The sequence below is a fragment of the Geotrypetes seraphini genome, chromosome 4 (assembly GCF_902459505.1).
Source record: "Geotrypetes seraphini chromosome 4, aGeoSer1.1, whole genome shotgun sequence".
NCBI classification, from domain to species: Eukaryota; Metazoa; Chordata; class Amphibia; order Gymnophiona; family Dermophiidae; genus Geotrypetes; species Geotrypetes seraphini.
The window spans coordinates 36,020,893-36,045,432 of NC_047087.1; the positions used below are offsets into that span (position 1 = coordinate 36,020,893).

The 24,540-nt window shown below is 42.0% G+C and overlaps 1 protein-coding gene across 3 annotated transcripts in view; it reads left to right on the forward strand.

Annotated features, from left to right (window-relative positions):
• The first annotated feature begins 2,386 nt into the window (after positions 1-2,386).
• The window catches only part of LOC117358782 (ankyrin and armadillo repeat-containing protein-like), a 59,169-nt gene continuing 37,015 nt past the window's right edge, over positions 2,387-24,540 (forward strand). For 2 of the 3 annotated variants that reach the window (XM_033940436.1, XM_033940438.1), the window contains exons 1-3: positions 2,387-2,577; positions 12,184-13,254; positions 17,783-17,961. In XM_033940436.1, the coding sequence (XP_033796327.1) occupies positions 12,200-13,254; positions 17,783-17,961 (1,234 nt within the window). In that variant the 5' untranslated portion in view covers positions 2,387-2,577; positions 12,184-12,199. Of the gene's footprint in view, positions 2,578-12,103; positions 13,255-17,782; positions 17,962-24,540 lie in introns of those variants that run through there. The other variant, XM_033940437.1, reaches the window with a different exon arrangement.

Below are 24,540 nucleotides of genomic sequence, written 5' to 3' on the forward strand. Positions count from 1 at the left end.
GGGGAAGAAATAATGGGTCTAAAAACAGAGAGGGAGAGAGATGGTGGAAAATGGGATTTAGGGAGAGAAGGAACAGAAAGGGAGAGAAGGGCACAAGGGATGGTGTGGAGGGGGGTTGCGGATAGAGATACTGGATAGGAGGGTAGTTGGGATGAGAAAGGGAGAGCTGGAGGCTGGGAAGAAGGGAGAGAATCTGGATGAAAGGGTAGTTGAGAAAAGGAGAGATAATGGATCTGGGGATGGTGGGGTCCATCGCTGCAGCTGCGGGGATGGAGATGGAAAAAAAAGGAAAGATGCCAGAGCTCCGGGGGAGGGAAGGGAAACAGAAGGGGAGGACAGAGATGGAAGATGGATGGTTAGCACGGAGAAAGAAGAAAATGACAAATGGGCAGGAGACCCTGGCAAGCGAGTTTCAGAAGACAACCAGAGCCTGGGACCAACATGATTTGAATAATGACCAGTCAACAAAAGGTAGAAAAAATAATTTATTTTCTGTTTTGTGATTACAATAAGTCAGATTTGAAATGTGTATCCTGCCAGAGCTGGTGTTAGACCATGAACGTGAGCTAGGATTTAACAGAGAGAGGAAAAGTCTTTTTTGTTTGTTTATTTTGTATACACCACAGTTCCAGTGTAGGTAGGAGAGGGCAAATGGGGTGAAGAGGCTATAAAATAAACCCACTAGGATGTTGGAAGAAAACACCCAATTGGGCAGGAAAATTGAATTGAATCAAATCGAAAAATCGATTCAATAGGCTGAATTGAAATTTTTTTTTCCTGAATCAGGCAGCACTACTGCATATCCAGATCAAGAGCTCTGCCTGATGGCTTTTGCTGCACTGTATGTGGCATCCAACACCTTCCTTGGATCCAGAATTCATACTGCTATGATGCTTCTGGTTTTACAACATTTGTGTGGGTGATATCCAAGTCTCACTCTTGTTTGGTGGTTTCTAATTCTAGATCTTTGCATTTCTGCATTGTAAATGCCTTCAGGCTAATATCTAGTGGGAGATAACCAGTTTGGAGAGCTCCTAAACGGTTAGCTCTTGCTGACCAGGAGTAAGGTTCCAAGATTTTCCTAGACCCGCTCCCCAGGCCCACCCCTCCCCTCCCCCAATCCCATTCTAGCCCCGCCCCTGCCCCACCCCCACTGCCTGTCTTGTCAGGCAGGAGGGCATGTGCAGATGTCACATGGCATCCGCACATGTGCGGATGCCCTCCTGCCCGACACTGATTTCTTCAAAGCTTTTCAAAACCAGGGCAAAGTGCCAGGTTTTGAAAAGCCGTCCAGAGCCCAGGACATGTCCTCAAAAGGAGGACATGTCCTGGGAAATCTGTACATCTGGTAACCCTAACCAGGAGACTCCTGGATTTTCAACAGCACATAACCCAGAGCTGCCAAGGAGGACCCAACTCTGCCCTCCTCCATACATAACCGTACCCCACCCCATCTTCCCTGCCTACAACTCTACCCATCCTCACCCACTGTGTCCTAACTTTGATCCTCTCTTACTATGCTGCCGTAGAGGTTTCTGCCGTGTCCCGGAGCGCCAAATGCTCCGACGCTGCTCCAGCGCTCATAGGAATGCTATGAGCTTCAGAGCATTTAAAGCTCTATTAGGGTTTAGTAAGAAAGAACACCTCATTCTGCCCTGTTCCGCCTCCAGCTCTACCCCGTTCTGCCCCCATTCCCTAAGATCTGGAGGGCCTCTGTGACATCACACGAATGCATGTGCGCATATGATGTCATCGTGTCAACCTCCACACATGCGCAGAGGCCTCCAGATGCGGCTCCGAGCTCAAGGACTTCCAAAACCCGGACATGGAAATTCCTCCAGGCACCCGGACAGTCCCAGTAACCCTAGCCTTTGTTATCCAGACATCGGTTTGAATATTGTCTGTAACTTCCTACGGTTACGCAATTCCCAAATATTCAATGTCAATGCCTTGGTTAGGTCCAGCATTGAATATGTTGGTAAAGTTTCACCTGTGCTGGTTAGCACTATGGCAATCACTAATCACTTCAGGCTGAATATATCAGCCCAATTGGTTTGCAATTTTTAAATTAAAATGTAGTTACTAAGGAGTTGGCGACCCCCCAGACCGTTCTTCCCATTTTAAAAGGTATTTTTCAACTTAACTGTTAGTTTTAGGATACCTTTTCTGTTGTAGATTTTCATAGAACTTGAAAACCGGCTTACTTTTCCTTCTAATCTTTCCCCAATGTCACTTATTTCAAAAATTAATTAATTAAGAGAGCTCGAAGTTGGGCTTCTTAATTTCAGTCCAGCAGAGGGCAGAACAGAGGCAACATTTCAATTGTCCTCTATCAGTATAGGGATCTCATACTCGACTGCCTTTGGTCTGAGCTGTCTCTAGTCACTGGAACTGAGAACAGAGAAGAAATGGTGCTGGATTCTGTTTGACTTTTTCTTTAAAGGAATACAGGAAACACAGCTCTCTTTCATCAGCCAGGAGCCAGAGGAATGAACCTCTTTCCTTGGGTGCTCAAGTTCAGAGTTCTGATAGCTTCACACATCGAGTTCTGCTCCAGAATCGAGATCCACATGTCAGGTAAGTGAAGCTTTTTCCTTGAAAAAAGACTACATAATGAGTCTGGATAAGCTATTGTTCTGACCGGTTGTGTAGGATCTCTTGCATGCTGTGGCTTTGTGTATGCAAAGAGGTGTCATGTCGATTGAAATGTTCCTTTGATTTTTACTGAGGAATTTCTTTTCTTTTGATGTTCTGGTCTTGACCTTCAACATGGATATTTTTATGAATTGTACCTAGGACTCCCATTCTTAGATGTTTTTGACTTGTACATTTAGGTGTTTAGCTACTAGGGTACCAAAAATCAGTTTAGCAGATATTCAAAGTGATTTCACTTGCAGAAAAGAGCCACTAACCAGTTAAATCAACTGTTTGTTTAATTAATTTTCTATACCAGTTATCACAAACTGTGTGCTACCTCCTGAAATTTCAGATATGCTGCGAGACACTGGGGAGAAGGAGAGGCACCAGCTGACTGTCTACAGCAGGGGTGCCCAACGCGTCGATCGCGATCGACCAGTAGCTCAGGAAGGCAACTCGAGTCGATCGCACTCATGTTGCCGTCCTGATCTACGGGCCGATCAGCCTTCCTCTCCAGTGTTCTCCCTAGGGCCTTTTAGCTGGGCGGTCCGCCCAGCTGTCATCTGCCGCTGCTGAACATTAAAAAAAACCCCCAAAAAACCGGCTTGGAGATTTCAGCCCCTAGCGAACTTATGCTCCGGGCTCTAACGTGTGCGTGCAGGCTTCTCTTCTCTTTCCTCCGAAACCGGAAGTTATGTCCGGGGGGGGGGGGGGAGAAGGGAAGCCTGCACGCACATGTTGAGAGCCCTGAAGCAAGCGTTCGCTACGGGCTAAGGCGGGAGACATGTTAGTGAAGCATTTCCTCTTCTTGCTGCCGGGTCCTGCCTACTTTCTGTTTCCGCGAAGGCAGGACCCGGCAGCATTTCCCCCAACAGTTCCTCGCGATGCTGGTCGGCCGAAGCAGGGAGAGGTTGGGGCGGCGTCGGCTTTTGGGCGTGTTATTGGCGTCGGCTTTAGGGCCTGTTATTGGTGGCGGTTTGGGTCCTGGTCCCAGATGGCAGTTTGGGTCCCCGATGGCAGTGGCAGTGTCTTGGGGGAGGGCAGGGAGAAAGAAAGAAAGAAAAAGGGCAGGCAGGGAGACAGAAGGAAAGAAGAGAAACAGAAAAAAAGGAAAGGGAGGCAGAGAGAAAGAAAGGGCAGGGGAGAGGAAGGAAAAGTTGGGGGAGGGAATGAGGTGTGGAGGAGAGGAAGCATACAGGCTGAAAGAAGGGAAGAAAGACTGGATGCACAGTCAGAAGAAGAAAGTGCAACCAGAGACTCATGAAATCACCAGACACGGTAGGAAAAATGATTTTATTTTAAATTTAGTGATCGAAATGTGTCTCAATTTATATCTGCTGTCTATATTTTACACTAAGGTCCCCTTTTACTAAACCGCAATAGAGTTTTTTAGCGCAGGGAGCCTATGAGCGTCGAGAGCAGCGCTGGGCATTCAGCGCAGCTCCCTGCGCTCTAAAAACTGCTATCGTGGTTTAGTAAAAAGGGAGGGGGGTATATTTGTCTATTTTTGTATGGTTGTTACTGAGGTGATAGTGCATAGAGTCATCTGCTTTGACCTCTTTGAAAAACCCTGGAATAGGAATGATGATTAACATTTTCTATGCGTACAGTGTGCGTTGTGTTTTTTTTAAATTTTATTGTTGGTAGATCATTTTGACTTGGTCATTTTAAAAGTAGCTCGCAAGCCCAAAAAGTGTGGGCACCCCTGCTCTACAGGATGTGCCTCTCATGATGAGAGGCGCCTCCTGTAGGCAATCAGCCAGTGCCAGTCCCTTTCCTTTTCTCCATGCATCTTTCCTGCCAGCACTCCCCACTGGCAGCTCAGGGCCTGTCTGGAGGGACTTTGTTCATGAGCAGATGTTTATGTGATGATGTCATGCATATGCATGATGTCATCATGTCAATGTCATGCATGTCCAGGATGCCTTGAGCCGTGGCCACTACGTTTAGTGTACCGCAACTCAACAAAGTTTGTGTGACACTGTTCTATACTCTTCTCCCAAGGGAGCTCAGAAGGGTTTACATGAATTTATTCAGGTACTCAAGCATTTTTGCCTGACTGTCCTGGTAGGCTCACAATCTAATGACTATTGTGAGATTCTGGGCAAACTTCATGAGATTGCTCGTCTCACGAAGTTTGCCGCGGGATCTCACAGCAGCCATTTTTTCACTACGAAGACTGCTAGGCAGGAGCGTAAAAGGATTGCTCCTGTCCCACCTCATCGCTGGACCACCAGGGCAATACTGGAGGCCTGCGGTGGGTACGGGATGGGGTTAGCTCAAATATAAACCGAGACCCCCATTTTTGGACCAGGTGCCTTAGGCACCTGGGACAATTAGGGCCTAGACCCCTCCCCATGCATCCCACTTTCAGAGGAAGGTGGGCCTGCCGGACAGAGGGAGGACTTGTCCGGCTGGCCATCTATTATGGTAAGGGAGGGCCAGGGCTTGGGGGGGGGGGGTCAGGGTGCAGTCAGGGGAAAGGGGGTTTCAGGGGGGTTGTCTGGCAGGAAAGATTGGGTATCTCTCCTGCCGATGATCACTGGTGTTTGGGGTTCGGAGGGGTTTCTGTCTGGTAGGAGGGATTGGGCACTCTCCTGCCAGTAATCTCGGGTGTTGGGAGTTCAGGAGGGGGGAGGGGTTGTGTCCAGCAGGAGAGATTGGGCATCTCTCCTGCTGTGATCGTGGGGGCAGGGGGGGGGACACAGTTCCAGGATTCTGTAACCAGCATTGTTTGTGACAGACGCTGGTAAGAGAATCCTGCTTTTAGCCGAAGGACTGGCCCCTCCTTCGCCTAAAAGGTCTTGTTTTGAGCATTTGAGACTTGGGCAATTTTTGGGTTGGGAATGTGTTGTAAGGATAGATAAAGTGGTGGTCTGGGAGATTAAACTGCTGAACGTAGAGGTATATTTCTCCCAACGTATTTGCTGTGATAGGGGATTAACAGACCCGCGAATACAGAAAAACCGCAAATAACTTTTTCATGTTATTCACTGTTTTCTATTAAAAACCATCGTGAATATGGTGAAACCGCAAATAACATGGTGGGAGACCTGGCCTGTTCCTGAAGGAGAGGCAAAACATTGTGAAGAAAGTGCTGGGAATTAGCGATTTTCTCTTTCATGCATATTCATTGTGGATATCCTGGAAACCTGACTGGCAAGGGGTACTCCAGGACAGAGTTGAGAAACAATGCTTACTGGATTCCAGAAACTTCACTATTTTCTGTGGAATTAGTGCCCTGATAGTCTGTGAGCAAAACTGGAGTGGAGCAGGCAGTTTCATGGGCACTGGTGACCTTCAATGCTAGTGCCTGCATAGCTAACTGAGCAGATCGGACTGCATAGAAGGCAGTCTTGTGTTTAACCAGTTAGCAATGAAGTATTGGTCGGCACCTTCATAACTTCTAGGTCCACAGATGGTCTGAATATTCGAGTGCCCAGACATGGTCTGGCATTGCATATTCAGGTTAGATTCAGCCTGCAGAAGTGTGTGGCTTGAAAAACACTATTTTCCACAGGTGGAATATCTGGGGAGGGAAGGGGAGTCGAGGTCAGCAAAAAGTGGAACTTTCTAGAAACCTATATGGCAAATATAGACCCCAATGAATATCTACAGAAATCCGCAGCATTTTTTGGAGCTGGTAATGTGGCTATTTGTTTATAATTAACAAGGATATTTCACCTCACTATGCGGATTCTATTCCTTGTCTGGAGATGGAGTAGCGAGATCCAGAACTCCAATGTAGTGTCTCATACGCAGTCACCTTTCAGGGGCATCCTTGGGTCTGGGTCTGACCAGGCAGGAATCATCCTTGGATGGTCACCATGGATCCCTGAAAGTATGGCACCTGCCGCCTCCACCTGAGGATGAAGGGTATAGGCAGGTGAGATTTCCCTCCCTTCCCTCTGAGAAAAAAAATAAAAACTCATGGGTGATTGTGAACAAGGCTGGCTAAGTGCATTTACCAATTAATTTATGTTTTCTTTGTAAACCGCTTAGGTCTTAGGCGGTGTAGAAATTTTTAAAATAAATGTAAAAAATAAATGCAAATAAACGTTCATAGAAAGTATCAAAGATGCATTTAAGCGGTTGACACATTAATGCCTCTGAAGCATAATTATTCAAAGATAGAAATATCAGACATCCAGTAGGTTAATTTGGTTATCTTCCACAAGTTCCTTTCCCTGTACCCTAAGGTCACACCCTTATGCAGGAGTACAGCTGGACCAGTGAATGTGTTATTGCACAAAAGGTAATATCCTGAGCTGCTAAAGCACAACTTGAAGAAAATTATTCCCTATGCACAGCTTGTATCAAGTAAAAGACTTTTCACGAGCATACACGCTGCTGCCTGAAGCTTCACACCATGGCAGAAGCCCTTATTAAATTACTTTGACAAATTAATTTACTTGCTCCCAGAATAGTTCCCACCCGGAAGAGCAGGTTTTATTTTTATTCCTCCATCTGCTGGTTCTTCGCAAGCAATACTAAATAGATTTCTGAAGCAGGTAAAATGATCCAGCAACTTTCAGCTTAGTAAATATTTACCATCATTTTTTTTTTCAATGTTGAACAAGAAAACCATCAACATATGTAGCCTTTCATCAAATGCATCAACCTACATTCAATGAAGTTCACAGTTGCAGCATGAAAAAGAGATATGAATTCATTCTGTTGGCTCATGCCCGGGATATTGGTCACACCTCCTGACAACATATGATAGATCAGTGGTCCCCCAACCCTTACCTGGAGGACCACCAGCCAGTCTGGTTTTCAGGATAGACCTAATGAATATGTATGGACCAGATTTGCATGCCTGTCACCTCCATTATATGTAAATCTCTCTCATGCATATTCATTAAGGCTATCGGGAAAACCCGTCTCGCAGGGTTGGAGACCTCTGGCCCACTGGCCAGTTTCTGCACTGTTTCCTAGATACTGTATGAATTAACTGACCACAGAACATGGCATTTGTGGAAAGATTTTTTTTTCCTAGCATTTGCTCTGTGGAAGCTTTGGAGGGCAGCCACCTGCAGTGGTCTCCAAACTTACCAGACCACACGCATGATGTGAAATTGACAGGTAAGTGTACTATATACAAGGGTGGCTTGAAAGATTGGTAAAAAAAAATAGGGTTGCACATCGATTAATTGTGATTAATTGTAATTAAAATTTTTAATCACATAAATTGTCTCTCCCCTCCTCACAATTCCTTCTATACTTGTACAGTAGCAAATATAGTCAGCAGAAGTAAATTCTAATAACCAACATGTTTTACTTACTAAAATGAAAATAAATTATTTTTCTTACCTTTGTTGCTTGGTGATTTTATTTTTCTAATCATTTTGTCCTGTCTTTCAAAACACCATCCAATCTGCCCATCCGCAGCATCCACGATCTCCTCCTCTCCCTAAGAGATCCCACGTGCCTGTCCCATGCTTTCTTGAAATCAGGCACAGTCTTTGGTCTCCACCACCTCTACTGGGAGACCATTCCATGCATCTATGTTTTTCAAATGACAATGAGTTGTATAAGGTGACTCCTAGGACCTTGGTGGACTTCGCGATATGTAGGTTGACAATGTTCATCAGTGTGATGTAGGAGGGATTCAGGTGCGTCTATAGATATTAATGGCTTCTGCACAGATTTTAATAATCAAAAATTCCATTGCACATCTTGAAAAGGAGAAATGCAATTTTGTTAAAAAGGTCAGTATTGGTGTAATTTAAAAGAGATAGCCAAGAGTGTCCACGTTGGTGCAAACATTTTTGGGGTGCAACAGTGAAATACTGACAGATGCGGGGGGAGCAGTCAAGACCTTCTTGTGCTCTACAGTTCACTCACTTCCTCCAGTTTACATGAATAATGAACCAATAAGAGTTACCATTACTGAGATAGGCCGAAGGTCCATCAAGCCCAATATCCTGTTTCCAGCAGTGGCCAACCCAAGTCACAAGTATCTGGCAAGATCCAATAAGAGTAAAACAGATTTTAAGCAGCTTATCCTAGAAATAAACAGTAGGCGCTAACAGTCAATTATTAGTACTAATTATCACCAATTTGAATTTACACACACATCTTTTAAGATGGATCTGAAAAGGAGGTGTGGCCATGGGAGTCAGGGGCATTCCTAGCTTTCCCCTGAGAAGTTTGCATGAAATGAACATCTTGTACAGAGCATGGCTTTTCCCATATATGTGCAAACAAACTAATCAGGGGTTTGGAGGGTTTTTTTTTGCTCTTTTGCCCATTTCTTAAATTTGGTCCTATGTGCTGCAGATCTATCCATGAAGCCATCTGTGGGGGGTAGATAACTTGGGAACACATTTCTAGTACTGTGTTTGCAGAAGGGCTTCCAAAGAGGAGCAGAAAAAGGATTTTTTTTTTTTTAATTGAATTTGGGTAAATTTAATTAAAGCATTATTTATTGTTACCAAATTACATTTGGATTAGTTACCATATTTTGAGCTGTAAAACCCTAGACACATGGCCCTGCCCCATTTCCAATCTAGCCCCGCCCTTTTCTACTCCAGCCCTGCCCAGTTCCATCTCCAGTCCCACAAAGCCTACTCTCGTCTTCCCCAATGAGCTCCGGCCACGTCTGGAGGTCTTGGATCATGTGTGTGATGTCATCCATGCATGCTCAGAGGCCCTCCAGATGCGGCCAGAGCTTGTCGGGGCTTTCCAAAACCCGGAGAAACTGCTGGGTTTTGGAAAGTCTGTCCGGGAACCCAGACAGTCCTCTAAAAAGAGGACATGAATGGGGTTTCCCAGACATCTGGTAACCCTAATTCGGGTAACACTAAGCTCATGGAGATATTAAAAAATCAGTTCTGCAATTAGGTGAGTTCAGTTGCATGTACTTTGTACACATAAGTGCATAAAAGGCAGTCGGTGACTATGTATGTGTAAGTGCACTATTTCTATTCAGTATGATAGTGTGCACTTGCAAGGAGGTGTACAAAGGGTGGAACATGGGAAGGGCACAGGCATATCTTCAATTTACACACACAGCTTAAAGAATAGTTGCATGTGTTGCATAGTGCACCTAGATGTGCCTACTTATACCTGCTGTTAATCTGGTGTAAATGGTAACAACTATATTTAGGTGCACCTATATTTAACACCTATATACAACACCTATATTTAACACCTATATAAAAACACCTATATTTAGGTACACCTATATTTAACACCTATATTTAGGTGCACCTATAGTTAACACCTATATTTAGGTGCATGTTCAGGATCTATTGCGCAAGGTGATTGTTTCTCTGCCGCAGATTTACGTGCCTTCTCGTTCTTTGAGATCACTAGACAGAGCTTTTCTATCTGTTCCCACTCTTCGTTCTGTCACCAAAGTTGCAAATTGATCACACATGTTCCAAGTAGCTGAACCTGTACTATGGAACTCGATTCCAGATTCTATCTGCTGACCTCAGATTTTTGGGCATTTCTGAAAAGTTTGAAAATCTATTTTTTTTCGACTTGCCTTTTCAAATTTGGTTACTTTGTAATATTGTTATTGCTTGGCTTTGTATTTTAAGGCACATGTGTAAGTTTATTTTATGCTGTTATCTTAATAATCTGCTATGTTCTATTTTATTATGTATGTATCATTGTCATACTCATAGATGGTTGATATGCGGGCTACAAATGTTTTAATTAAATATATATATATATATATTAGTATTCTATAACAGAATTGGGATTCTCAGATGTCATTGTAGAAAAGGGAAAGGGAATGAGACTTGTATACTGCCTTTTATTTGTGTGGTTACACATTCAAAGACATTTACATATATTCAGGTACTGTACTTATTTTGTAGCTGAGGCAATGGAGGATTTAAGTGACTTGCCCAGGGTCACAAGAAGCAGTGCAAGGATTAGATCCCACAAACTCATGGTGCTGAGGCAATGCTTTATCACAAGGCCATTCCTCACTTCCAAAAGATGCTCCCTGAACAGCACTGGGACATCTAAATAGAAGTCCCCTGTCATAAAATGGCTCCCAAAGTGACTTCCCCCCCATCACAGTGGAAACCTAAATTCACGTCTAGTTCAAAGCTCTGATCCCTAGAATCTACCTTCTCTGCATACATAGGAGTCAACGTTTCAAAACCCAATGGAAATGACCCTTCCTTGGACACTTCTAAAGGAGTTTGCTCAAAATGGAGGGTGGGTATGGGTGTGAACGCACGTTAGCTATATTATCCATAGCATCCACAGAGCTGGTTTGCATACATTTTCTGACTGCCACTAATGCTTCTAGATTCCCTGGGTTGATAGCGGAAAGAACACTACCCAGGGATTTTAAATTAGCAGTGTAAATGTACTGTATATAGTATTGTTTATACCATTTGTGTTAACGGTGAGTAGGTAAAATGTATAATGATTTATTGAATCAATTAATTTCATCATGTGACAAGACCAAATTTCAAGAACCCACTGATCTGAATTTTCAGGTTCTGGCGACGGTGTTTCCATAAAAGAGTATCACAATCTATAAAGCATTAAGGCCTAGATTCAATAAACGGAGCCTAACTTGAAAACGTTGTTTACGAAAAGGAAAAAAGCATTTAAAAGAAAAAAATGTAGGCACCTACATTGCGCCTGAATTGCGCCTACAGACACACTTTACGACACCTAACACCACGGTAGGCATGGCTAATGCTGGAAGTGACATTAAGCATTATAAAGCGCCTCTGTAGGTATAATTCACCAGAAATGTAGGCCTTGAAAACCCTAGCTTATATTTCCGCCGCCTACCTTTTCCAAAGCCGCAATTCTATAAACCACTGTTCAGATCCACCAAAATGGCAAAATATTTAGCCTTAGACACTATGCCACATATGTCCCAAATCTAAGGCATACACAAACTCATTCAGTTTCTTCTCATTAATTTATGTTCTCGGCACATTTCTAAAAAGACCGCAGAACCACCACTCCACCGTCCCACTTAGAGTGTTTTATACGGGGAGACACTTGTGGTGAACTCCTCACCGGTCTTATATTCAATTTTTCAGATTTAAATTAGTGCTCCAAGCTACTTATAATTTTAACTTCTCAAAATATAATTTATATTTGACTTAACTTTAGTAATGGTGTACTATCAGAATCTCACTGAGTTCAGCGGTAGGACCCAACATGTTTCACCGAAGTTTCATCAGGGATCCATGCAAAACCGCTAACCACCACCGTACACTCGTGTTTCTGTTAGTAAGATGGTCCGTATAAAACACTCTAAGTGGGACGGTGGAGTGGTGATTCTGAGGTCTTTTAGAAATGTGCTGAGAACATGCATAAATTAATGAGAAGAAACTGAATGAGTTTGTGTATTCCTTAGATTTGGGACATATGTGGCAATTCTATAACGGCACCATTGCATGATTGACATACAATCGACGGATGTTTTTAAGGCAGCTGCCAACAATGGCGTCGTTTATAGAATCTGGGCCTTATTGATTTTTTTTGTTTTAAAATCACGACAGTCTTTTTTTAACCCGATATGTAAAACAATAGCATATTGTCTTTTTTTTATAGATTTTTACTGAACGCTATGGATGATCTAGATGAAAATGGCTGGGCTCCAATACACCATGCTGCATTGAAGAATCACGTAACTTCTATTGAACGTATTTTAGAGACACCAGGTACACAACAACTTGAGAGGAATACAGGCGATAGACATAGAAATACGCCACTGTTACTGGCTGTTTCTACCGCCAGCCAATCGACTGTTGAATTACTGGTCAGGCTTGGTGCTGACGTTGCAGCTGTGAACAGCCAAAACCACGGCGTTGTGGAGATCTGTGCGCTGCATGGTCATGTGGATCTTCTGCAGTATTTTATTGATATGAAAAGCCCAAAACTCAATGTCTACAGAAAACTGATTACATGGCTGGATTCTAGCAATGAGAAGAAAGCTTTACATGCTGGTCTGGTAATTTCATCATTGACAAAGAGGCCTTTGCAAGCTGCTAGTTTTGTAGAGGAAGGCGTAGTTCCCACTTTGCTCTGTGTACTTGGGAAAAATATTGGAGATGGTGTGAAAGAGCAAGCACTGCATGTATTAAATATTATCATCCGAGACAGAAATGTTAAGGAACAAATATGTCAACATAACGGCTTTCAGATTCTCGTGGCTTTGGTGAATGAAGAGTCAAATCAGCTACTGTTTGGTTTGCTCAGTGTGTTGTCTGAGATTGTCTCTGAAAAAGAGTATGCCGATGCCTTATTCTTGGCAAATGCTATGCCAGTACTGATGAGAATAGTCGTAAATGGAGATGGCTGCAAGAGTTTGGAAAATGATAACAGAGAAGAGATTCTAACATCAGCTGTCAAGATCCTGGGTTTGATGGCTGAAGCTTCCGAAGACTGTAAGGATGCCCTGGGAAAACAGAAGGGTTTCCTTTCAGTGCTGGTACAAACGATCAAGGAATTTAGGTCCGAGAACCGTATGATTTCATGGAATGAGGCAATAGGAAGAGTTGTTGCCAACCATCAAATCAACCAAAATGCTTTTGTGGACGAAAATGGGATAGTGCCACTGATCCAAATCATAAATTCAAAGTACAAGGATGAGCAATTGAGTGCATTAAAAACACTACACAGGTAATAATTTTTACTTTTGTATACATACATTAATTATCCAGTTTGGCCTCCTTCAATTTCAAGTGTTAATGTTCCATCACGTTTAGTCTTTTGTATCTATCACTATTCCCTTCTGAAGTCAAACCAAGTCTTCAGCACCTTTTCAATAATGACTATATTTCATTATGTGTGTTAAATTATTCATGCCAAAAGAAAAGAACTAACAACCCCAGGCATAGATAATTAGCTTTGTATGATTCCTTTGCAGAACAATCCATTTAGAAGGTAGTTGGATTTAATGTTTCATTCCTGTGTGGAAGCTCATGCGTACGTGAACATCTTGCATGCACAGTTTTTCACATTTCCAAAATGACCTGCGTAAATATGTTGAATAGTATATGTGGTTGTTTGATATCCTTGGCTCAATGGCTCCTTAGTTGCACTCAATGGATCCTATAACAAGCATGCACCAGTTGCAGTGCCCAGATTTGAAAAAGGGGCCATGGCCAGGATTGGGGAGTTCCTAAAAGTCACGTGCATAGTTATAGAATACGCTTGATCCGTGCACAACTTAGGCACAGGCATTTAGGCGTAAATGCCTGCGCCTAAGTTATATGTTGCTCACTGGCACTTAGCCTGATGCTATAAAAGGTATGCTCACCTTGCAGAATTGCACTGTGCCGTTCTAGGCGGCAATAATTTTTTAGGCGACAATTATAGAATATGACCCTCTCTAAATAAAATATGGGGGTCTATACCTAGAGTACATGTATGAAGCAGATAAAATTTGTGTGTTGGCATTTATGTGCCTTTGGGGATTCTGTTTTATAGACACACATGCCCGGATTCTATACGTGGCGCTGTTGGTGGCGGTCACCTTATAAACGGCTGCCCAATCGCATGTCAATCATGTGACAGCTGTATTAAACGCTATTTATTTAAAATTTCACAATATATATAATACACATAAATTCATAAAGTGTAACCTAAAGTGCTGTGTGTACTTATAAATGGCTGCTACCTCAGACCTGCCATCAATGTCATTTCATTTCGTTCTGCCCAGCTGGCTTTCTCTGCTAAGAAAATCGTGAAAAACGTGAAGCACTACTAAATAGAACCTCCCTGATGACGAGCAAATCGAAACTCAGCTTGAGTTGGAGGCGGGAGATCACTGGTAGCAGTGGAAAACGAACTTAGAAGCGGTAAGGCTTCAAGAGAAAAAAAGTTTTATTTATAACATTTTATTGAAGGAATCAAATAAATATACAATAATATAATACAAAAAGATATTCTTTACAATTAGATTCACAATAATAATATTTCCATACATATTTCTATCATTCCTCCAAAATATATTTCCATATGACCTATTTCATTCCTCTATACACCCCCCTGTTCCCTTCCACCTTTCCCCTTCCCCTCTTCCCTTCCCTCCTTCCCTTCCCCCCCTTCTTTTTATTTCCAATTATAACATTGTAATGAAAGAATTACACATAGAATAACTTTTAAAATTCAACAATCTAATGCTTTGATATTTTTGGATATTCCTTCTTTAAAAGTAATAGGGACCAGGAGATCTACTATTTTCTCGGTTATAGCACCCCCAGCTCTGGAATAATTTATCAATATATTTATGTAATGAATTCTCTATAGAAAAATTCAAGCGTTCGTTAAAAAAGTTTCCTATATAAGGATGAATTTGAAATATAGATAGTATAACCTATCAATCATTAAATCTCTTAGATCCTAATTAGACCTATGGGCAGGTTGTAAATTTATCTTCTTTCTTTCTATGATTATTTCTGCCTTATATCTCTTTTTTCTTTTGTGCTACCCACCATATGTGTTTTTCCCTAAATGTTTCTTCTCTTCCTTTAAAGATTGTAGTTCATCCCCCTCACCAGTTATTTATTAGTACCAGTTATTTATTAGTACGTATATATTTTGTATTTAATTGTATAAAACTGTTCTGTTTTGTCCCCCATTTTTAAAATGTTCTACGCATTGAAGTATTTGACATTGCGTGTACAACAAACCTTAATAAAACTTGAAACTTGAAGGAATTAAGCAAATATACAATTCAAGTATTTCCATACAAATTACTATTATCTCCCCTATTCCCACCCCTCCCCCAGAATGGAAGGTGACACAAATTACCAGGTGTTGGAATGCAATGAATGTTTCCAAAGCTTCAGTGTAAAACATTAAGAATCATACTTCATGCTCTAGAGCAGGGATCTCAAAGTCCCTCCTCGAGGGCCACAATCCAGTCGGGTTTTCAGGATTTCCCCAATGAATATGCATTGAAAGCAGCGCATGCACATAGATCTCATGCATATTCATAGGGGAAATCCTGAAAACCCGACTGGATTGCGGCCCTCGAGGAGGGACTTTGAGATCCCTGCTCTAGAGGAAAGATTTTGAATATAGGGGTCCCAAATTTTCAAAAATGAAACTAAACGGATGTGGTATACGAGCACTGAATACTGAGCACTTTATTTTGAACTGGGACTTGGCTGCACTCAATCTATATATATAAAATCGGAGGTATGTATGTGTGTATGTATGTGTGTGTGTATGTGCCGCGATCACGCAAAAACGGCTTGACCGATTTGAACAAAAATTGGTATGCAGATCCCTCACTACCTGTGGTGATATGTTCTGGGGGTCTCGCGGCCCACCTGCACACGTGGGCGGAGCTACAAACAGAAAATCGGATTTCACCCATTCATGTCAATGGAAAAAATGTAAAACGCTGCCATTCTCACAGTAATTCAAAAACGGCTTGACCGATTTGAACGAAACTTGGTATGCAGATCCCTCACTACCTGGGGTGATATGTTCTGGGTGTCTCCCGGCCCCCCTGCACACGTGGGTGGAGCTACAAACAGAAAATCAGATTTCACCCATTCATGTCAATGGAAAAAATGTAAAAAGCTGCCATTCTCACAGTAATTCACAAACGGCTTGACCGATTTGAACGAAACTTGGTATGCAGATCCCTCACTACCTGGGGTGATATGTTCTGGGGGTCTCGCGGCCCTCCTGCACATGTGGGCGGAGCTACAAACAGAAAATCAGATTTCACCCATTTCATGTCAATGGAAAAAATGTAAAAAGCTGCCATTCTCACTGTGACCAATTTGGACGAAACTTGGTATGCAGATCCCTCCCTACCTGGGGTGATATGTTCTGGGGGTCTCGCGGCCCTCCTGCACATGTGGGCGGAGCTACAAACAGAAAATCAGATTTCACCCATTCATGTCAATGGAAAATATGTAAAAAGCTGCCATTCTCACTGTTATTCAAAAACGGCTTGACCGATTTGGACGAAACTTGGTATGCAGATCCCTCACTACCTGGGTTGATATGTTCTGGGGGTCTCGCGGCCCACAACTCTATTTTGCTTGCTCAAGGGTGGGTTCACCCAAGAATTTATATGTTCTTGCTCCAGGAGGTGAAACTAAAAATGTTGTTTATAATCACGTTTTGCGTTAGTTGTATTGTATTCATTTTGTCAAATATTTCACTTTATAATTTGAATATTGTACTTTTTATTAAGCTGTAAAAAAATACTTTCATTCACCACTATAAAGTATCTTTATTTGAATCCATTTACAGTGTTATTGCTATAATTAAATACCCGTGCAACGCCGGGGCATCAGCTAGTAAGAAATATAATCCAGACAAACTGAACCGTTGTGAGCAATTCAAGGACTAAAAAACTTTTCTTGTTAGTCATACAGATACATGATTCTCCTCAACAGACAGAGGAGAAATGAAATGACATTGATGTCAGGTCTGAGGTAGCAGCCATTTATAAGTATACACAGCACTTTAATTTACACTTTATGAATTTATGTGTATTATATATATTGTGAAATTTTAAATAAATTGTGTTTAATAAATACATGATTTAAATTTAATAAGAGGGCATTATATATTTATTTATTATTATGGAATGATTGCCAGAAAGATAAATAAATCATCCCATTTTTGTTGTTAGTATTGGAATCATGTTACAGCGCCATTTATGGAATCACAGCTTCGGAAAAAGTAGGCACCGGAAATGTAGGCCAGGGTTTTCAAGGCCTACATTTTCGGCACCTACCTCTTGCATGAATCGTGCCTAGAGAGGAACTTTATGACACCAAACGCCACTTCTGGCGTTAGCCACAACTATAGTACAGTTAGGCATTGCAAAGCACCTCCATAGGTGCAATGTAGGTGCTGTTTTTTAAGGCATCTACATTTTTTTTCTTTTAGCAATTTTTTTTAATGGCGTTTCCAACTTAAGTTAGATACTGGTAGGCACTGTTTATAGAATATGGGCCACAGTCACTTAGGCTGCCTGTTAAAATAAGTGCCTTTCAGGACTCCACACGTAGACATCCAGTTATACAATTACTCACAGGATATCAACAAAATATAAAGAAGGTTTTCTAACTTCTGTCACTTTATTAATATTATATTGCAGTAGCTGAATCAGACAATCAAACAAACTTGCTTATATTGGGTTGGGACTAATATTTTGTACTTACTAACTCAGGTTGGTGGAAGGAAATTCTCTTGTGCGAAGAAAAGTCTGGAATTTGAATTGTATTATTCCTCTGATTCTCCTTCTGAAAAGAAGCCGAACTCAGCCTCTTCAAGAAGCCATTGCAGAGACAATGTGGGCACTGGCTGGGGCGAAGAAAGAAAACAGAAGAACCATGGCAGCTAAGATAGGTTCATATCTCTCACATACAATTGTTCTTTTGACCCAGTAATATCCTGGGTCTGCAACTGAATTGGAACCAGAGGTGGAAACTCACGTCTGGCACATTAAGCTTTCATTCACGGCTATCTGGGGATTTTAAAATTTATTTTAGATAGAATTAAAAGACACAATTTCGGGGGAAGCTTTTCAAAACCCGGACAAAGTGCCGGGTTTTGCAAAGCCATCCGAACTCCCGGATATGTCCTCAAAAGGAGGATATGTCCATGGAAGTCCGGGCGTCTAGTAACCCTAAACTTTGCTATTTATTTCCTCATCCCAAGCTATCTTTCTTTCTTTCTTTTTTAAATTCTTTATTCATTTTAAAACTTTCAATAAGTGCAATACAAGAAAAAAAAAAAAAATCATTTTACACTTTAACATCACTTAATACTCTATTAAAGTCTAATTCACATCAAATATCCCTCCTTCCCACATCCCCAACAATTATCCGCAGACTTAAGAAAAGAAAAATTACCCCCACACTCCCCCCCCCCAACTTGGATGTGTATGTTCAAAGGGAAAGAGTAATATTCATTCTTTACAATACTTTGTTAATGGCTCCCAAACATCCCTAAATTTCTTAAAATGCCCCTGCTGTATGGCTATTACACACTCCATTTTAAAGATGTGGCATAAAGAATTCCACCAAAAATTATAACTCAGCCGGTCCCAATTTTTCCAGTTTTTTTAATATGCTGTATGGCAACCCCTGTCATAATGAGTAAAAGTTTATTATTATTAGAAGATATATGGCTCTTAGCTCTCATTGATGTACCAAATAACACACTATCATACAATAATGCCACCGGATTTTTCAATAAATTATTTACTTGACTCCAAATGGATTTCCAAAAGCTAAGTACCAATGGACAATAGAATAGTAGATGATCCAAAGTCCCAGCTTCAAGATGCTCCCAAGCTATCTTTAAATTAAATTCTTCCCTAGGGCTCCTATTCAAAACATATCACTCAGAAAACTCATTGACCCTTGGGCAGAATCCTGGATTCCATAGTATAGCAGGACATAGCAATATATGTAGTAATAGATGAATATTCTGGTTCCCTGTTCCAGTTGATTTCTTTGCGTTGTGCAGTGTCATGGATGTTGAGCGGTAGTGCAGTAAGAGGGGGGGGGGGCAGACCACCCCAGGTGCTGACGGTGGGGGCGTCGACACCTCTCCTTCTCTCCACCCCCAGTCCTTCCCACCCTTCCCTCACCACGTGCACACTTTCCTTTCCTCCCATACCTTGCGCTGGCGTTGGCTCTCCCTCTGACATCACATCCTGGTTGTGGGACCAGGATGCGACATCAGAGGGAGAGCCGAGGCCGGTGCAGGCAGCAAGTTGGAGATGCTGCTCACACCGGGAAAGTTAAAGCGGTATGGAGGAAGGGGTGCATGCGCGGTAGGGTTGAGGGGTGGAGAAGAGGGCAGGGGGTGCCCTCGCGATGCCACTGATGTTGAGCCGACCTATCACCCTTGTGACTGGGCGTGTCCCTGTTTTAGAGGGAAGTATAAGGAGCCTTTGCATCCAGAAGCCAGGGTTTTCCCTTCCTAGCTTCCTGCCCCTAAGAGTCCAGTGTAAGAGTTGATTAATCGCTTCACATAAAATTCTAAGCAATTTATAATTAAAATAGGGGGATACAAGGAATCGTGTACGACATGACAAAATACAGAGACTCCAATTGACTAACTGAACGAATAGGAACAAGGGAGAACTACAATTTGTATAGGAGAGAAACATGAAAGGGTAGCATGAGTGGAGGGGGCAAAACCATGAAAAAATGAAAAATAGAAAAATAAAAAGTTTGGCATTGTCAAGAGGAAGTTAGTACTTAAGGATGGGAGAAACGTCATGATTAGAATTCAATGCATCTTTAAAAAGAAAACATTTAAGAGATCCTTTAAATTTATCAAGATTTTTTTCCTCTCTTAAAAAAGCTGGTAGGGAGTTCTATATAAGTGGAGCTGTTGCTGAAAATGGTGTATTACGGCGAGTATTAAGAACTTTTAATGAGTTCGCCAGTTTCCCTGTCTTGAACTAATCCAAAATAATTGGTAGGAGATTTTGCCTCCCGATGAGAATAACACCAGTGTCTAAATACTATAGAAAAATACTAATACTAATAATGATGGGATTTCAGTATGGGCTGTCTTGAAACAATCTGACCTTTCTTGCATTCCCCAGCAGACTGCCTAATTAGCTGCAGGTGCGCAATTGCTTTCGCTTACGTCTGAGAGTTTTTACTTCTGGGAACTCTCTTCCCATCCGTTCAAGATTCCCAGAAACTACAATTCTCACTATTCTCATGTGCATACTTTCTAGCTGAGCTTTGCTACTTATCATGGAGTCCCTCCCCCCATAAGTGTTCGGCCAATATAAAAACAGGGTCGTTCTATCCAGCATACCACAATATCCAGTATGACCATTGCAGTGACTTTGATGAGGGAGGCTACGCAGCAAGGCTATTTCTGGTAACTGCCATCAAGGACTTCGAATCCATGCAGTAGCTGTGTCCTTCAGCGACCACTATGGAGGGAAGGAGGATCATAGGGGCATTACTTTCTAACTGGATTAGAAACTGGCTGTCGGACAGACGCCAGAAGGTGGTGGTTAATGAAAGTCGCTCGGAGGAAGGAAAGGTGAGTAGTGGAGTCCCTCAGGGTTTGGTGCTGGGGCCAATCCTGTTCAATATGTTTGTGAGTGACATTGCTGAAGGGTTAGAAGGAAAAGTGTGCCTTTTTGTAGATGATACCAAGATTTGTAACAGAGTAGACACTGAAGAGGGAGTGCAAAATATGAAAAAGGATCTGCAAAAGTTAGAGGAATGGTCTAATGCCTGGCAACTAAAACTCAATGCAAAGAAATGCAGAGTAATGCATTTGGGGATTAATAATCAGAAGGAACCATATATGCTGGGAGGTGAGAAGATAATATGCACGGACAGGGAGAGGGACCTTGAGGTGATAGTGCCCAAAGATCTAAAGGCGAAAAAACAGTGTGACAAGGTGGTGGCTGCTGCCAGAAGGATGCTGGGCTGTATAAAGAGAGGTGTAGCCAGTAGAAGGAAGAAGGTGTTGATGCCTCTATACAGGTCATTGGTGAGGCCCCACTTGGAGTGTTGTGTTCAGTTTTGGAGACTGTATCTGGCGAAGGACGTAAGAAGACTTGAAGCAGTCCAGAGGAGGGCAACAAAAATGATAGGAGGCTTGCGCCAGAAAACATATGAGGAGAGACTGGAAGCCCTGAATATGTATACCCTAGAGGAAAGGAAGGACAGGGGAGATATGATTCAGACGTTCAAATACTTGAAGGGTATTAACGTAGAACAAAATCTTTTCCAGAGAAAGGAAAATGGCAAAACAAGAGGACATAATTTGAGGTTGAGGGGTGGTAGATTCCAGAACAATGTTAGAAAATTCTACTTTACGGAGAGGGTGGTGGATGCCTGGAATGCGCTCCCGAGAGAGGTGGTGGAGAGGAAAACGGTGACTGAGTGCAAAGAAGCGTGGGATGAACACAGAGGATCTAGAATCAGAAAATAATATTAAATATTGAACTATGGCCAGTACTGGGCAGACTTGCATGGTCTGTGTCTGTATATGGCCGTTTGGGGGAGGATGGGCTGGAGAGGGCTTCAATGGCTGGGAGGATTTAGAAGGGCTGGAATAAGTTTTAATGGAGATTTCGGCAGTTGGAACCCAAGCACAGTATCGGGTAGAGCTTTGGATTCTTGCCCAGATATAGCTAAGAAGAAAAAATTTAAAAAATTTAAATTGAATCAGGTTGGACAGACTGGATGGCCATTTGGGTCTTTATCTGCCGTCATCTACTATGTTACTATGTTACTTGCTGCCTTCACATCATCCCCAGGATCAGTTGGCTTGGAGATCAAATTGGAAGCCTGCACATAGTATCTAAGCACCTTGCTTGTCACTGCATAAATTAATATTTAATGGTCTGAAAATTACCTAATGGGTATTTATAAGAGATTCGGCTACATATTGTCTTTGTTTGGTGAGAAATATTTCTGCATGTACATGGATCTCTGGCATGCAATATGTTATGTGGGTCTCTAACATGTATTGTGCTGCCCATTTTTCATATATGCTGGGCTTTGTGAGTTCTTAACACACATTCTGGCTTCCTGTTATGCATAGACTCACTGTATTGTATTGTAAGTGGATCTATGATATCGTATTGTATTAAGATTTTTGCTATTCGCTGAATGTCCAGCCTTCTTATAATGTAAACCGCCTAGAAGTCGCCTGACTATGGCGGTATAGAAAAATAAAGTTATTATTATTATTATTATAGTTTTCTGGTTCTTTACATGCTTAGATTTCCCCAAATTTTATCCGCGTGTGATTCTTTAATATTCATGTACAGATTGCACTAATGCATACATTTTTCCCTGAAAAATTTTTTATTAGTTGTAAGAAAGGCAGAAAGAAGAAAAATTATTTTTCTGTTTCAACTAAAGGTAAAGAAAAATGAAAATATGATGTATAATAATAATTAGCTGATAATATGGAAAACATGCTATTAGAACAATTTTTAATGGATGGTTGCATTTTTTGGGTTGAAAAACATATTCTCTGCATTCTCACTGTGGATGTTAATGGCCTCGTTGAACTCTCATGGAGATAGGCATAGAGGTAATGAGCCTTGAAAATCCATTTATTTAGTCAATGATTAAATTACAGCATGAAAAGCAAGGAAGTCGCCACTTTGCTATTCTGATCTACTCTTGGACTCTCACCCACCCCACACAACGGCTAGCTTTTCTGAAGCAGTGCTTCATTTTCTTCTGGGTGAAGGATTTATGGGGTTCATTTCTCTGTTGTTGGAGAATTTATAGTTACAAGGAACACTGAGCTAGACGAAAAGTCATTTATTCTGGTTATCTGATCTGCTAGTACTGCATTCAGTTGTTACATAAATTAAAGGGCCCTTCTACTAAGCCACCTTATGCATCTAGCACAGGTTTTACAGCAGAGTAGACATTAGCACGGACCCGTCATAAGGTGTATGGGGACAGACTTAAAGATCTCAATCTGTATACTCTGGAGGAAAGGCGGGAGAGGGGGAGATATGATAGAGACATTTAAATACCTACGTGGCATAAATGCGCATGAGTCAAGTCTCTTTCATTTGAAAGGAAGCTCTGGAATGAGAGGGCATAGGATGAAGTTAAGAGGTGATGCAACATAGGATCACCTACAAAATTCTTTTACTTACCTTTAAACCCAGAGCAAATAACCAGCCTGCATTTATAAACAACTTACTTATTCCATACAATCAAACTAGGACTCACAACCTTCTTACCATTCCCTCATTGAAATATATCAGTACAATGAGGACCACAATTTTCTCCGTTTGTGCCCCCTCTCTTTGGAACAGTATCCCAAATCACTTACGTGAAATAACAACTCTTGCCAATTTTAAGGCGCAGTTAAAGACATTTTTATTCCTTGATGCTTTTGAAACTTAAACCTTAAGGATGACTTAGATTTAGGAAAGGTTTCTACCCTCAGTTCCCCCCTCCCTTTGCTCTTTCCCTCAAATGTTTTCTTCCTTTCTATCAATTGTAGTTCCAACCCTTCTTCTCTTTTGTTCTGGTTTGTCAATGTATTTATAAATTGTCATTTCCCCTGGTTTGTCTTGGTTCAGATTGTATTTTAATCGGCGCATTGTTTTGGCGTATTTTGTACACCGCCTAGAAGGCTTGATTAGGCGGTATAAGAAATTTTAAATAAACTTGAATAATCTGAGGAAATATTTTTTTACGGAAAGGGTGGTAGATGCGTGGAACAGTCTCCCAGAAGAAGTGGTAGAGACCGAGACTGTGTCTCAATTCAAGAAAGTGTGGGATAGGCACGTGGGATCTCTTAAGGGGGAGGAAGAGATAATGGTTCCCGTGGATGGGCAGACTGGATGGGCCATTTGGCCTTTATCTACCATCATGTTTCTATGTTTCTAACACATGTTTAACAGCAAAGGAGCACATTCACTCTAGCTGCTTAACATGGGTAGGGGTAGGAAACCAGGTGATATGTGGGTCGGAAGTGTGGCCAGCAGTGGCAGGTAGCATGCAGACTGATAGAGTACTCTAGTTGTCACAACTGCTGATAGAATGGCTGCATTTGCCACCACTTTAAGAGGAGATGGTAAGCGCAATTACACCACATGTACTCATAATCCAGTATTATGAGCATAGCCTTAACTCCAATCAACTTTCCTTTCCAATTCACTGATCCTCTGCGAATCCATTCTCTCACCTCCCCCACAACTCTGATGCCTCCTTCTAAGACCAGTGCTCTAAATGAGTCCAGCCTCACTTGCGTACATCCTAGTTTAGCAGGAACTTGTCCAGCTTAGTCTTGAATCCCTGGAGGGTGTTTTCCCCTACAACAGACTCTGGAAGAGCGTTCCAGCTCTCCACCACTCTCTTGGTGAAGAAGAACTTCCTTACGTTCGTACGGAATCTATCCCCTTTCAGCTTTAGGGAGTGCCCTCTCGTTCTCACTACCTTGGAGAGGGTGAAC